At 46.6% G+C, this 15,865-nt stretch overlaps 1 protein-coding gene across 2 annotated transcripts in view; it reads right to left on the reverse strand.

Annotated features, from left to right (window-relative positions):
• Window positions 1–15,222, reverse strand: part of LCP2 (lymphocyte cytosolic protein 2) — a 45,768-nt gene extending 30,546 nt beyond the window's left edge. Inside the window, exons 1-3 of one of the 2 annotated variants that reach the window (XM_058723240.1) lie at window positions 14,940–15,222; window positions 10,290–10,352; window positions 4,436–4,482 (exon numbers count right to left, since the gene is read on the reverse strand). In XM_058723240.1, coding sequence (XP_058579223.1) covers window positions 4,436–4,482; window positions 10,290–10,352; window positions 14,940–15,017 — 188 coding nt within the window. In that variant the 5' untranslated portion in view covers window positions 15,018–15,222. The remainder of the gene's footprint in view (window positions 1–4,435; window positions 4,483–10,289; window positions 10,353–14,939) is intronic. The other variant, XM_058723248.1, reaches the window with a different exon arrangement.
• Between the last annotated feature and the right edge of the window lie 643 nt (window positions 15,223–15,865).

The following is a 15,865-nucleotide window of genomic DNA, read 5'->3' on the forward strand; positions in this document are numbered from 1 at the left end:
GGCTCCGGGCTCTGCGCTGTCAGTGCAGAGCCCGACGTGGGGCTTGAACTCATGGACCGCGAGATCATGACCTGAGCTGAAGCTGGTGCTTAACCGACTGAGCCACCCAGGCGCCCTGCTTTTCATCCTTCTTTAAAGGATGTTCCACTTCTAAGGGTCTTCCTCCTTGAACCAAGAGCCAAACCTCTGGAAGGTCTGTCCTCGTAACTTGAAAAGCCAGGTGTGGGTCCTGGGACTCAGGAAGGTGCCTTTTGCCACCATCTCGGGCCTCAGGAGAGAATCACGTGTGGGTGGGAAGCAAAAGTTGGAGGGCCTGGCGTGGTCTCCCCACTTCTCAGCCTTGGATCCCCCGATAATTTTACATGTAGTATTTTACTTGGGCTTCACAATTATTTTGTGGTAGGCAAATTAAATTATTCCCATTTTTACCACCCAAGAAAGTGAGGCGCCAAGAGAGGCACTTGTCAAGGGCCACGTGAGCAGTTTTACCATGGGGCGGATCTAGGAAGTCAAGTTTCTGTACTTGCTTTCGGGGAGAAGGAGTGACGTCAGTTGAGAGGAGGCCCTTCTCATGTGGGGAGGACTGGCTACCTGGTCAGGGATTAGCCAATGAATGTGAGAAGGAAGGAGAAGGGCAGACAGCCTGTCATCCTGGCAGTTCTGTTAAGGCTTGGTCACATTCTTTAAGGAGCACAAGAAGGCCTATTTACCGTTGGGTCCCTCCCTCCGGCCTGCCTCTGTCCTCTTTCCCTGTCCGCTGTATCTTAGGTATGCTGTCTCTGCTATGAGGAGACCGACAGCTTCATCAGGAGGGTGGACGAATAAACAGGTATTACCGCATCACCCCTCTGATGGGATCTCAGCTTTTTCCCAGCCTAATTCCACTATCGGTAATGGGTACAGTGGGAACTCATGATATAAAGAGACTCATCCAACACCTATCTGTTGCATACACCGTGACCCCATCACTCCCTTCTCCTTATCTTTTAGTTTATACTATGGATTTAAATATAAAATTCATAAAATTTTAAAAATAAACTCCAAACAGGCATCATCAGATTTTAACCTGTCTTCTATTGATTTAACCAGATAATGCTCAGCTATGCCATGGGTCTTAAGCTCATCCCTATAAGGGAAGCTTTGTTGTTTTATTTAAAAACTCTCCTCCATTACAGCATCCAGGGTGTCTCTGAGAGAAACTGTCTGAGAGAGTAGCTGGTACTGTATTTGCAAACAAAGCCTTCCTCACCAGAATCTGCCTTCTTACACATCTATTTAATAGAGTTTTCTTTTTTCTTTTTTTTTAAGCATGGGAGAAGAAAATCAAGATATTCAGAGGAGCATAATCTTGTTTTGGTCTGCTGTACATAAACACAATTTCTTTCCCATAGCCCTTCAGGGTAATGATTATGGCAAATGAACCTATGTACAAGGGAATGAAACAAATCAGCATTGAATATCTATATGCATCCAGGGCACCACCAGGCAGCTTACATGGGCTGCCTCCTTTATAACCCAGCAATGCCTGAGAGTTAGTTCGTTTCCCTTCTACAGATGAGACAGGCACAGAGGGTTGACGGGATTTCCCCAGGTCCTATGGCTGGTGGGAGGCAGAGCCCACTTTGGAACGTGGCTCTCCCTTGCTCCAAAGTCCATGCCTTTCTAGTCTCTAATCCTCCCCCTCTCGCAGGATAGAATGATTAGTAAAAACAGAATGGTGCTCATTGGGATTTTCCATAAAATAACAGGAATAGCTAACACTTCTTCAGGGCATATTATTATTTCCTCTAACCTTCCCACTAACTCTTTGAGGTAGGTTTTATTATTATCCCCATTTTACAGATGAGGAAGCTGAGGCTCAGGGAACTCAGATAACTTGTCCACAAACTCACAGCTGGTGAATGGAAGGATTGGGTCTCAAGTAGTCAGACCTCAGAGCCTGTACTTTTACTCACTAAGCTCTTCTGTCTGCCTGTTTATACCTAAAATTATAACCTTTAAAAGAGTGAGTTGCATGGTCACATTCCTTTATTTTAGAGACTGGGAAAGTGAGAGTAGACTAGGGACTCTTCCCAGGCACAGAGCTCATTAGAAGTAGAACTGGGATTGGTGCTTCTTATACACGTCTGCCAAGAGGGACAGTCACGCTTAGAATCACCAAATCAGGGCAGCAGGGACCTTCCCTAGATGCCTCCCTCACTATTCCCCATTCACCTTCATGTTCCACGGGCAGGTCCATAGCTTGTCTGGGGCACACATGCACACGTTGGAGAGGGATTTTGATTCAGTTTTCAAATAGCTAAAGGAATACCCCAGCCCTACCGCACCCGCAGCGTGTGAGTGTTTACAATCCGCCTTGCACGCTAACCGAAAACCACTTCTCACCCCGCCTCCTTCTCCAAGCACTCAGGCATAGCTCCAGACATCAACTGAGCTCAGCCTTAAGATAAAAAAGGATCTTCCAAGCTGAAAGGGCCTTCCTTATCTCTTTCCTTCCACCGCTCTGATTAAATCCCCTCTGGCCTGATCCCTGCGTCCTCAGGGGCCACAGCCCTCGCTGAGGCTCCTACCTCATTAGCAGGGTCATGTCCATCACCCCCTAGCTGGCTGTCATGCCACAGGCTGGGCCCTCCATCTTTCACACTGGCTAGAGAAAGCCAAGACACCAGCTTTACCTTCGCGTTCTCCCTGTTGCACTCACCTCCACACCCCTCCTAGACTCCTTAGGATAGTTCACAGGACCCTTCTAAACTGTGACTAGTCACTGCAGCCTCTTTGTTTTGTGCCCCCATGTGCATGCCCCAGTTGCTCTGGCCCACTTGTAGTTTCATTAAACTCCCTGGTGCCTGTGCCTTTGCAGTATAGTCCCCATTCCTAGAACGTCCTTCAACCCATTCTTTATCTGACCATTCCTGGTATATGTCAAGACCCAACTTAGCTTTCCTGCCTTCCCAAAGTCTTCCCCAAATGCCAAGGCAAAAACGACTCCTGCCCTCCTACTCCCGGTGAACGTGCCCATGCATGTGCCCCAGCACCGTTAATCAATCATGGTATGATTGCTTTGTATATCTGACCCTCCCACTAGAATGTGAGTGTCCTGCAGTGGGGATTCTGTCCCTTATGTATTTGTAGCCTGAGTAATTAACAAGGGTCTGACGTTAAATCGGCGTCTAGTAGCAGTTCATTAAATGAGTGAAGTATTAGTGTTGTATGGGGACCAGGAGATGCAAACCCAACTGCTCTCAAGGACCAGGTATATATATATACATATATATATATATATATATATATATATATATATGTATATATATATATAAATATATATTGCATAAAATATATATTGTATAAATATATACAAAATACATATTGTATAAATATATACTATATATATTGTATAAATATATCCTATATATATTATATAAATATATTGCATAAATATATTTTATTACATATGTTTATTATGTATACTAAGAATATATTACATAACACGGAGATTTCTAGTGCCTTTTGATAAGTTCAAAGATGGGACATCATCACGTCCATACGGACTGGCACGGAGTGGCTGCAGCTCTCTTGGGAGGGAAAATATTCCGATTTTCCACAATCTCCACCACTCCCTAATTCTTCACCGACAACGCGGCTTAGTGCTGATGACCTCTTTTGACACCATAATTGTGCTATTATGTTTGTGATAGTGGAGAAATATTTCTTCATACTCATATTCTATTCAAAGGTGGTAAAATGAAGGAGAAATTGATAGGACTTTGTATGGCTCAAGACGGCCCATTTTACACATTTATATCTCCTGCCTGGCTCGGGTAAGCTTTTGAGTCCGGAAGACCCTTGCTAGAGGGATGAAAACACACGACGCAAAGCGCGTGATGCATCTTCTCCCATCCGCACCCACCCCAGACCTCAGCAACGCGTCACGCTCTCCCTTCCTCAGGATTCTTCTCAGTACAGTGGCCCCGGCAGCCATTCTCAAGCAACAGGTAGCGACAGACAGAATGATGTCCGTTGCCACTCTTCATTGGGTCCAACTCTCTCATGGCCAAGAGCTGGAGACTGTGGTCCAGAAAGCTTAAGCAATCACTGATCTGATGATGATGCCCTCGTGGAACGGATCTCGTGATGCCGGTGCCCAAGCCACCCCACAGGGAGAGAGGAAATGAAGACGTGGCTCACAGTCAGGCTTGGCTTTGGCAAGAGCTGCCAACACACCCATTGGGCTGGATCTGTTACTTTCTTTTTTCTTTCAACTTATCAAGTATCACTTCTCTCTCCCGTGCCCTGCACTTGCCTCTCTATAGCCTTCCTGTTCACTTTCCTAGTTCAAACCAACCGTGACAGATTAACTGACCCAGCTATCCCTGGGCTATGTCCCATTCCAGCCTCGGTTCCCCAAAACACTCAAGGAATCGGGGGGAGTACTTACGGCACCCGGAGCTTAGGGAACTTCTGGATGTCATTTTCTGTCAGGTTCTGAAACGAAGACATGGGCAGGTTACAACCCACAGGAGGGGCCTTGGGCCAGGTGAGGAGAGGGAGGTGTGAAACAGGAGCCGTGGGCCTTCAGCTGAGTGAAGGGTACACCTCCCTCACCTACCCAAAGCCCAGCTTCCAGATGTTGCGTGAAAACCTGTGGGCCTGGTGTTGCCGCGTCTACGTTTTCAAAGGGAATACCCAACCCTGGATTTTAGGTGAAATTTCCTGAGTTCGAAATATCGACAAATAACTTTAAATGAAGCAAACAAACAACCACGCACGTGAGAGCTAAACTGTGAAGCCAAACCACTCGTCTCATGAGCCGAATTTGGCCACACGCTGTGACCTCTTGCCTAGGCTCTTACCCCAGACTTCAGGGTCCCTCTCAGTTTCCATATGCAGGAGCTGTGAGAAGCCAGCCTGGAGAAGGAATCTGTGCCCTGATACCAGCAAAAGCCTCTCTCATCAGGGTTAGTGGTAGGATTCAATAAAGAGGCTTTCCTGAGGGAACAGAGAAGGGAAAGGAGAAAGGAACTCATATTTGTGAAGAACTGACTCTGGGCCTCTGCCTTGCTAGCACCTCAACTAATCTTCACATCAGTCCTGTGATTTAGGAAGTATCAGCGTCCCCATTTATAGGTGAGAAAACCGAGGCCCTGGGATGTTGATGGAATTTTAGCTTGTGGGTGATGGAGCTGAGACTGGAAGCTTGCCCTGTGGTATCTGCGATCGATTTTCTCCCTGCAAATTTCTCTCTTCCCACATCTGATCCCTTTGAGGGACCCGCTGGCCCATGCTGGAGGGGAGGAGTGGGGGGAAGGGTAAGAGAAGAAGGTGCCCTGGAGGGAGGAGGAGAGGCAGGGTGCCGATACTGGAAACAGAAAAGAGGTGAGCACACTTTCCATGGGATGAATGCTGAGACAGAGAAGGGCATCCACTGGCATTCTAACTGAGGCTAGAGAACCAGGTGGTTACGGTGGAGGCTCTGAGTCAGGCTGGATTTGCATCTTGGTTCATCCACTTAACAGCTGTCTGATTTGGGGCACACAGTTAGGCTCACTGAGCCTCAGTTTCCTTCTCTGTAAAATAGGAATCATTATACTAATAAGAGCCACCTTTCAGGGGTGGTGAGCACTGAATGAGATGATGCGTGTCAGGTGCTTGGCTCACTGCTTGACACGCCCTATATGAATAATAAACCCAATGTGAATAATTTGTGTGAAAATAAATAATAATTAGCTGGGGTCTGGCTGGCTCTTGGAGGTTTTTGCTTCTTCTGCTCTGGGCTGGGAGCCTGGCAGGTTGTTTGCCTCCTATGGGTAAGCATTGGGCACGCTCCCCTTTGAGCCCAGTGGCACAGGGCTGGGGGCATCTTAGCAGTGTGTTTGTTGGGCCCATCTGCTCCAGCTCTCGGACCCAGGCCCCTCAGTAAACCTGGCAGCAGGGTTGGGGCCGGAGTTTGCCCAGAGTCCTGAGACAATCAGGCTTTTTTTTTTCTTTGCAAGTTTTTATTTAAATTCTAGTTAGTTAACATACAGTGTAATATTGTTTTCAGAAGTAGAATTTACTGATTCATCCCTTACATATAACACCTGGTGCTCAACAGGACAAGTGCCCTCCTTAATACCCATCACCTAGTTAGCCCATCCCCCACCCGCCTCCCTCCATCAACCCTCAGTTTGTTCTCTATCATTAAGAGCCTGTTATGGTTTGCTTCCCTCTTTCTTTGGTCCTTTCCCCTTTGTTCATCTGTTTTGTTTCTTAAATTCCACATATGAGTGAAATCGTATGATATTTGTCTTTCTCTGACTTACTTTGCTTAGCATAATACACTCTAGCTCTCATCCACATAGTTGTAAAGGGCAATATTTCATTCCTTCTCGTGGCTGAGTAATATTCCATTGCATATATATATACCACAAATTCTTTATCGATTCATCACTCAGTGGACATTTGGGCTCTTTCCATAGTTTGGCTATTGTTGATAATGCTACTATAAACATCTTTTTGAGGAAATTCCATACTGCTTTCCAGAGTGGATGCACCAGCTTGACAATCAGGCTTTTGGTCAAGCTTCTTAACTTCTCTCTCTTTTTTAATTTTGACATCCCATAGGCACTTGGGTAGCTCAGTTGGTTAAGCCTCGACTTTGGCTCATGTCATGATGTCACGGTGTGTGGGTTTGAGCCCCGCATTGGGCTCTGTGCTGACAGCTCAGGGCCCGGAGCCTGCTTCGGATTCTGTGTCTACCTCTCTCTCTGCCCCTCCCTCCCCTGTGCTCTGTCTCTCAAAAATGAATGAATGTTAATTTTTTTTAATTTAAATTTTAACATCCCCTGTGCATTGGCTTCTCCTCCCTCTCAGGGATGTACCAAGACACATGTTCAGAGTGGCACGCAGAATGCAGGACTTCCTGGGGGTCACCAGGGAGCTGGGGGCTGACTACTGACTGGCCAACGTGAGGATGTAAGCTGAGGGGATCTGAGGAAGAATGTGAAGGAGAAGGTGGATGTGAGCATGGCTGGAGACACAGAGGAACAGGATATCAGGAAAGAGAAAGGCCTTTAGAACAAGGACAGAAACTGGGCGGAAAGATGAGAGATATTTAAACAGGATTTTCAGAGAGTTCTGCTGCGTGATGTAACCCTTCCTCTAACTCCTTCTGAAGCTTCCAGCAACTCTGGGTTACCTGTATGATCACTTATGGTCTTGCAGGAGTGTGATTATGTGGTGAGTGTGTCCTCACCATGGCCCCTGCCTGGGGAGGCGACGTGTGGACACTCCTGCCCGCCCGCCCAGTATCCCCTCTCTCTTGCTCCCTTACTGACTGGACCTGGATTTTGTGAGGGGCAGTAAATGTGCCAAGTCCAAAATATTTAACATCCTACACTTCTTTGGAGGTGGCGGAAGTCACAGGACTCAGTTGTGGCCCGTGAAATATAACCCGAAGTCTAGGGGGTGGAACTTCCAGAAAAGTTACTAGTTTCCTGAAAGCAAGGGGAGGCGTTCCCCACACACTTTTGTGCCTTCTACTCTTTGCCCTCCCCCACTCCATCCTGCCTGGAGTGTGGATGTCAGGTCTAGAGGTGGCATAGCCAACTTACAACCAGTAGGACAGAAGCCACAAGCTTTTTCCATGACTAGAAGGGGCCTGTGTTCTGGGTGACTTCTTTCAGCAACTCACCGGCCCCGAGAGCCTACTCTAGATTCTTTATCACTTGAGAAAGATAAAGCCCTATTTGGTTAAGCCACTGTGGTCAGGTTTCTGTTACAGGCAGCCACCGCCTTCCCAACTGACATGGGTTCCTAACACATTTCATCCTCTTCCTCTACCTTCCGAAAACATGGCACCCCTTTCCCCACCAGACAAGGTCCTACTCTTCTCACTGGGGAACCAAAATGGCAGCAAAACAGATTCAAGGGACCTACTATCTCCAACAGTGAAGAGAGAGACAGAGAGACAGAGAGACTATGGTCTTCCACTTTTGCCTTCAGTAGCAGAATGGTCCTGGATATTATAAAACCAGGAATGATATATGAGAAATTAGGACTCCGATCAGAGCTCACACTGTACCCAGGGCACCTGGGGTAGAGGGTGGGTATCAGCAGAAGCTGTCTCTAAATACCCCAGTTGTGGGACCAGGAACCAGCTTCTGCTCCTTGCTCTGTGGATTCCTAGTCCCCTTCTTTCCACTTCCTCCTACTCCCACAATAAACAGAACAGCAGTCTCCAGGGACTGACAGGTCCTGGATATGAAAGCAGAGGAGACAGAACTGCTCAGACACTCTCTCTCAGCCACGGAAACAACCCTGTCCTAGTAGGCCTGCAGTTAACACAGGGAGTGTTGCAGGGACTGGAAGGGACTGTCACCCACTGTTACCCAGTCCAACGTGCTCGTGCTCATGCTCGAGAGGAGAGAGGCTCAGAAAAGTCAAGTGCTTGCTCAAGGTGACCCAGAGCATCAGGGCTGTAAGCAGGACCATCCTCAAATATGTGTTACTCCCTTCCACTCACACTGATAAGTCTCAATCTCAGTTCTCAGTGCTGAAGGCACCAGAAGGAAATACTTACATATAGTACTAATGTGCAAAAGTGACAACAGAACCCCAGGTATTCCGTGGCTCAAAGCTCAGTATGAAGAAATAACATTGTTAAAAACTCATACAGTATTGGGGTTCAGTTGTTTAAGCATCCGACATTGGCTCAGGTCATGATCTCACAGTTTGTGGGTTCAAGCCCCAAGTCAGGCTCTGTGCTGACAGCTCGGAGCCTGGAGCCTGATTCAGATTTTGTGTCTCCCTCTCTCTCTGCCCCTCCCTGGCTCGCACTCTGTCTCTCAAAAATAAATAAACATTAAAAAATTTTAAAAAACCCTCATGTAATGTTAGAGTAAATTAAATGTGTACTTTAGTCCAATTACTAGGTACGTGACTTAGAAAATTCACATCACACCTCTGTACACATTCACATCACACCTCTGTACATGTTTCCTCAGTTGCAAAGGGGGTGGTTAGAGCCTTCCAAAAGATACTTTTTTGCTGTAAAACCAGCTTCTGGAAAACAGAAATCACATCTTAGCTACCTCTATATTCTCAGAACGTGGCATGGTCCAGTATGTAAAGGGAGCCCAAGAAAATGCTTGTGAAGTGAATGAGTGGGTGAATGCATGCATGATTTAGGTGAAGCAGTGCGTAAACATGTCTTACATGGCATATGGAAGCAAAACTCAGACCAACAGGGCACAGTTTGGTCTCCACATGAAACTTAAGAGCTGCCTAGAAAGGGCAGATGACCATGCGTAGTAGTGAGCTCACCATCACTAAAAGAATTCAAGCAGATGTTAGTGGCAGAGAGGCAATATAGGAAACGGATTGGAGTGCTGAGTGGAAAGCCAGAGCACGTGACCTCTCTGGCCCCTTCTAACCCTGAAGTCTCATGGCCCAGTCCCCTCATTGCTACTGACCACGCCTTGCAAGCAAACACAACTTACCTTGCCCCCCTCACTCCAAATCCAAATTGTGAACATCTACCCATGAGACCTTTGAAGTCTCGTTCCTGCTTCTTTTTGAAGGGTGAGGAAGCATGAGATGGGAAGGGCTGGATTGGTAGAGTCGGGTCTATCTTGCCTATAGACAAAGGTGCTATTTCAAGAGACATGCTCAGACCACCTTCCAACAACTCGCTACTCGTCAGAGGTGCATCCCTTTCTATTTAATGGCTTCGTTGCTCATGTAGAGCTGCATCTTAGTCTTACCCTTAAAGCTCTTTGCAACACACTGGAGTAGAGAGAGCCGTATCACATGTGTGTTTAATTGGCAAAAACCCAACTATGTGCATTTGGTAGAGAGAAAGAGGGATGGAATGAAATAATGAGGGTGATTCTACACTTTATTCCACTCAGTAAGTATGTACTCCGGAATGAGAGATGGGAAAAAAGAATCTTCCGTTCTCCCATGTGGTCTTTTTTCCCCTTAGACTTGCCTAAATATGGACGGCATTTGAATAGATTTTCAAGATTGGGGGGAGGGGGGCTATATTGGATTCCTCCTTCTACATTGACTATAGAATATACCTTGGTATCAGTGAAAGACTGGGAGGTATCCTGAATAATAGGATCCCAAGAAGTGATGACAGCAAGGGTCATATAAAACCTCAGAAGAAGGCAAAGGGCTGTGTAGGGGTCCTGAAGACAGGCATTGACTCTGGGCATCCCCAGGAACAGGGTAGACTGGCTGGCCCTGCCATAATTGGTTAAAGTGTGGAACAGCTTTGGTCCCAATGTGTCAAACCGGCCAGCACTTACCAAAAACCGCTGCCCGTCGATGTGGTGCTTTTTCACTGCCTTTTCACAGTCCTTGTAGTTCAGCTGCAAAGAGGAGAGGAGAGTGCTATCAGCAGCAGGCAGGCGTATGCCATTGGTTCCCCTTGTTTGCCTGCCCCTGAAGCTTAGCAATTTGTGGTACTTGTGGCTAGCCAGACCCCCTTCCCGCCCTTCCCCCCATGATTGAACAGAGGGGCCCTATCCTTACCTCAACCCTGCTTTCACTTGCCCCTTGGGACTCTCTGAAATGGAGAAATTGCCTCAGTCTAAGGTTTGGGGGCCAATCCCTACAGAAAAGGAGTGACCTCAAGCCTATACGGGCTGTGGCCACATGTCCCTCAGGCAGGTAGAAGAGGTCAGAAAGTGCATAAATAGCATCCATTGTCTTGCCACCCAAAGGCAACCTTGGCAAATGTCGCAATGTGCTTCCTACTATGCTTTGTTCTGTTTTAAAATGTTTATTTATTTATTTAATTTTGAGAGAGAGAGAGAGAGAGAGAGAGAGAGAGAGAAAGAGAGAGAATCCCAAGCAGGCTCCACACTAGCAGCGCAGAGCCTGATGCAGGGCTTGAGCTCATGAACCGTGAGATCATGACCTGAGCCTAAATCAAGAGTCAGAAGCTTAACCCACTGAGCTCCCCAGGCACCCCACAATGCTTAATTCTAAGCATATTTCTAAATATAACTGAGGTTATAATTCATACTTAATCTTATTATCCTGTTTTTTTCTCTTAAAATTACCTTAAAGTGATAATATAGGCACTGCTTCATGTTCTTGCAAACTTCTTTTAAACAATTATTTTATTAAATTGCTACCATATTGCTGATCATTTAGGTTGTTTACCAGACTGCTGTTCTAATAATGGTACAAGAAACTGCTGATAATTATTGAATGCTTGCTATAGGGCAGGCACTCTTCTATGTATTTAAACCAGTCTTAAGTCTTTAACCCTCACATCTTCCAGATGGAGAGTCAAAGGTGAAGACACTTAAGTAACTTGCATGAGATCCATGGGTAGCAGGTGGCAGAGGGGACAATTGAGCTTCAGAACAAGGCTTTAATGTCTCTGTTAGGAATGTTCTCCTTTTTGTTAGTAACAGTATAACTTATAGCAAATGAATACATTTAAGTGTATCTTAAAACACCATCCAGATCAAACTGTAGACGATCATGGAAATCATTTTGCACACCTCTGTTTAAGATAGATTAAGCTGGATTCTCAGAATAGAGCTCTAAGATCAACAGGAATTATCTTGGTTGCTTTCCCCAAAAGTCACATTAATTGACAATCTTATCAGTTTTCTGTTTCACCTTGACTTCGACAGCATAAGAATTTGCATTTGAAGTATCTCCAAATGTGACATTTCGGTCTGGAGTATTTAAGGTTAAATGTTTGCCCTGGAGAATCTTCTGTTCTCAACACAAGTGTGAGTCTCACAATTTGTGTCAGCCTTCTTTTGGGGGCAAATCATGGTCTTTTTTTTTAATGGTCAACCAATCTAAAAAGTGAATATATTTTTTGTAGCCTCTTGGCTTGAAAGGATGGAGTAAATGTTAGAAAGCTCAGAAAAAGCTGATTTAGAGGTCAATGTGGAACACAGGCAGCATCTGAGGCATCCTGAACATCCTTTCTATTTTCACGCAGAGGGGAAGGAGTAGTTCTTATAGTATTTGACTGCCTTTAATTTATCATTTTTGCTGTCGTTATTACCAGATAAGCTCTGATTTTGCAGTCCGCTGACTTTGGCTCTATGTAGACAGACAGCTCTGAAGACTAGGCCTCCCTAGAAGTTTGATTCTGATCCATTAATATCTGGGCTTGGGAGCTAGGATCTGTATTGTTAGCAGGCACTCAGAGGATTCTTATGAGCACCCAGCTTCGGTAGGCAGTGGTCTAGAGCAGGTACCTCGTGTTGTAGATGGGACAACTGAGGCCCAGAGAGGGGAAGGGATTGGCCTAAGGTCCCACAGTGGGTTGGGGACACAGCTGGGATTAGAACTCATGGCTCTGAGCCAGTGTCTCTCCACTGCATTGCCAAGGGGTGCTTTCCTGCCAATTCAAAAAAAATTGGAGGGGTTCAAGAAATCCAAAACATGACCTCTGTCCTCAGGAGCCTATATTCCAGACAAAGGATGAGCTACACATAGCTAAGACAGTAAGACACAAAGGCCTGCCAATCTGCATGGGCCTCCCCAGCTAGGGTCCAGTAAACAGAGCAGGAAAAAAGGTAATATCAAACATGAATTGACCCCTCAGTCTGTTGAGTGCTTCACACGCTGTATTTCCTTTCATTCTTTCAACAATCCCATGAGGGTAGTTATTGTTAGTATCTCCATTTTACTGATGAGAAAGCTGAGACACAGACAGGTAAAGTAACTAAAGGAAGGTCACCAAGCTAGCAGGTGGTAGAACCAGGATTCAAACCAAACTGTCTGACTCCAGAGCTGGCTGGGAGGTGTCTCCAATGGGGTCCTGGCCCCCCTCCTTCATTAGAAATTGCACTGCTCATCAATCCTTTGAACAGGATATCTGATGACAAAGACCCTTCCCCAAATGACTCCATGGTCAGTTCACTCAGTATTTTCTCTCTGGGGGGAACTGAGATGCTCAGGATTTGAAGGGTGTCCATCTGAGTCTGTGGGGGGCTGGGACTTCCTGGATCACAGATTCCCACCATCAGTTTTTTCCTTTTGGTTTTATGTCAGGAGAAGGAACCTGTCCCAGTGCTGCAGACACATCCCAGGTCTGGGGTCTCCAAGAAAGAGACTCTCTCATGCCCTAGCTCAGGCAGACGGCCGTCTTCCCAAATCACCCCTGACCTGTAATCCATCTCCCTGCCCTAAGGGAAGATTTGCCCATGGATTCCGCTGTTGCCCAACTGGGTTCTATATTTCTCCTCACACTGAAGACGGGGCCTGTCCATGCATCTCAGTCTGTTTCCAGGATCCTCTCACTAATTGTCAATTATTGTCTCCTGTCTTCGACTGAGCTAACATGCCACTTTATAGCATCTTGGCAGATTTTATCTGCTTGCCCCAATGTATTTGTTCTACGTTTAAGAAAGACGTTTAGAAAAATCCTTCAGAAGTCAGTTGTCCCAATCATTTTTGCACCCACAGTGCTGAACACCTAAGTTTACTGTGACCTTTTGGAGAAAAGAACAAAACAGCAAATAAGAGGATCTATCCCACCATGCCTGGTATCTTCATATCTTTATTGTTTAGGTTGAGGAAGAACAGTTAGCTACTATATAAGCTCCATGTGTCTGTGGGTCCTGGGAGCTCCATTCCATCCCTCAGGAAAAAGAGAGGTTGGCTTATATGACCTCTAAAGTCTTGACTTTAAAGTCCCATCTTTACAACCATCTGGAGGGTCAACTGAACTCCATCCCAGCCTCCAGGGACAGAGGTATTAGAAGCTCAGACGTCCCTTACAAGACTTCTTATCCCTTGAACAGGGGTAGAGAGTCCCCGAGTCGTGTGGCTTAGGGTCTGTGCCAGCAGATATCTGACCCGTGATCCCCCCCGCAGATGACCAAGCACAGAGGTCCAGGGCTGGAAGGCAGGACAGCAACACTCAAGTCCCAGGACTGCCGCAAGCTTGACCTTTGACCATGCTGGCAAAACCCTCCCTCTCAGGGGCCTCAGTTTCCCCAGCTCTCTCAAGCAATCACAACCTGGAGCTCATAGCAGTTTTTCCACCTGATTCACAAGACCCTCCTAAAGCTCCAAAGGGACTCTGTTCTCTGTAAGGGTGTGAGGAGCCCTCTTTCAGGTCATGAGCAATGACTGTCCAGACACCCTCTCTGGCATTGCACATCCTTGCCTCATCCATTCTTCCTGCCCTGCTATTTCTTTCTCCCAGGCTTGGGGCTCCACTCACCCCTTTCTTTTTCTTTTTTCTTTTTTTTAAAGATTTTTTTAATGTTTTTGTTTTATTTTTGAGAGAGAGAGAGAGAGAGAGAGAGAGAGACAGACAGAGAGACAGAACACAAGTGGGAGAAGGGCAGAGAGAGAGGGAGACACAGAATCCAAAGCAAGATCCAGGCTTCAAGCCATCATCACAGAGCCTGATGTGGGGCTGGAACCCACAGACCATGAAATAGTGACCTGAGCTGAAGTCAGACGCTTAACCAACTGAGCCACCCAAGCGCCCCTCCATTCACCCCTTTCTAGTAAGCAGCCTTGATCTCATTAGTGGTTACAGTCATTCTGAGTATCTAACATGGATGCTGAAGCCAGGCAGATGTGACTGGAATCCTACCTGTCACATGCAGTCCCTGGGGCTTTAGGTTATCTAACCTCCCAGAGCCTATTTTGCAGCTGAGAAAAGAGGATAGCAGTACTGGGGAGTGTTAAGTGGGACAGTGCCTACAGAGCACAAACATGAGTGCTGGTGCTTAGTAAGTACACTTCCATCTGAGGGCCCCCCTTCTCCCCAGAACTCATTGCCAGGAACACTCAGTGGTGTGTGTGCATCTACATAACACCTGCTCAACTTGGAAGGCTGCCGCGGGGTTGCAAGTTCTTCTGCTATATTTTATCCCTCTCATGTTCTGGCTCCTTCTTCAAGCTCTGCCCAGCCCGCCAAGGGCAGCCAGCCTCACCACCAACAAAACGGCAAGACTCACCTTCCTGAAGTAGTCTGCAAGGTTGTCAGGGTCCCAGGCCAGGACGTCTGAGCGAAAGGGCACATTCCTCAATGCCATGGCTGCTCTCCCAGGACAAAAGTCACAAGCTGAGCACGAGTGCTGCACCCATGGACAGAGAATCCCAAATCTAGAGCGTGGAGGTGTCCTTGGCTCTTCCAACTTCCAGTTACCGTCTGGAACACCCTTGTTGGAACAGACGTCTTTTCTGCTGTAACCAGATCCCAGAGAGCAACGGCTTCCTCTGCGAACAAATATGGTCTCTTCTCAGAAAACGACTCAGCAAGTTTCCTTTACCACTTCCTCTGCTAGGCTCTAAATAAGTAAACAAGGAAGCCTAGCTCTGGTGGCTGGAGAGGTAGAGAGCGACAAGGTTGGTCATCTCGCCCTGGTCCTGGCCACTCCAGCCCTGTGGGAGGGATGGTGAAAGGCACTTAGACTCCTGTGTGAGTCCAAGCGTGTTTCCATTAAAACTCCTGGCCCTCAGATGTTTATACCGCAGTCCTACATGGCTGGGTCTTTGCAGATGAAAATCTATTTTGACGGTTGGCCTAAAATGTAGATAATCTCCCACAAAGGCAAACTACCTGGGGAAGGAGCATGGCTTTTTAATGCTTTCCGACCATCCCTGAGCCTCTGAGAAAAGGATAACGTTGACATCCCTTCAGCCGCCTCCTTACAGTTACTAGAGGACTCGGTGAGTGAGTCGGGCAACCAGGCTTAACTTCTGATGTGATTGTTCCCACGCTGTGCAACTCACACTAGGACTTAACAATCTAGGAACGTCAGCCTTCCATATCCGTAAAATAGGAAAACAGAGAAAGTGTTTCCTATACACATAAACCTTAGATGCAGGTAACTAAGGTTAATTAAGGGTAACTAAGGAAAAAAAAATTAAGAGCAAAAAG

Source organism: Neofelis nebulosa, chromosome 1 (assembly GCF_028018385.1).
Source record: "Neofelis nebulosa isolate mNeoNeb1 chromosome 1, mNeoNeb1.pri, whole genome shotgun sequence".
Classification (NCBI taxonomy): Eukaryota; Metazoa; Chordata; class Mammalia; order Carnivora; family Felidae; genus Neofelis; species Neofelis nebulosa.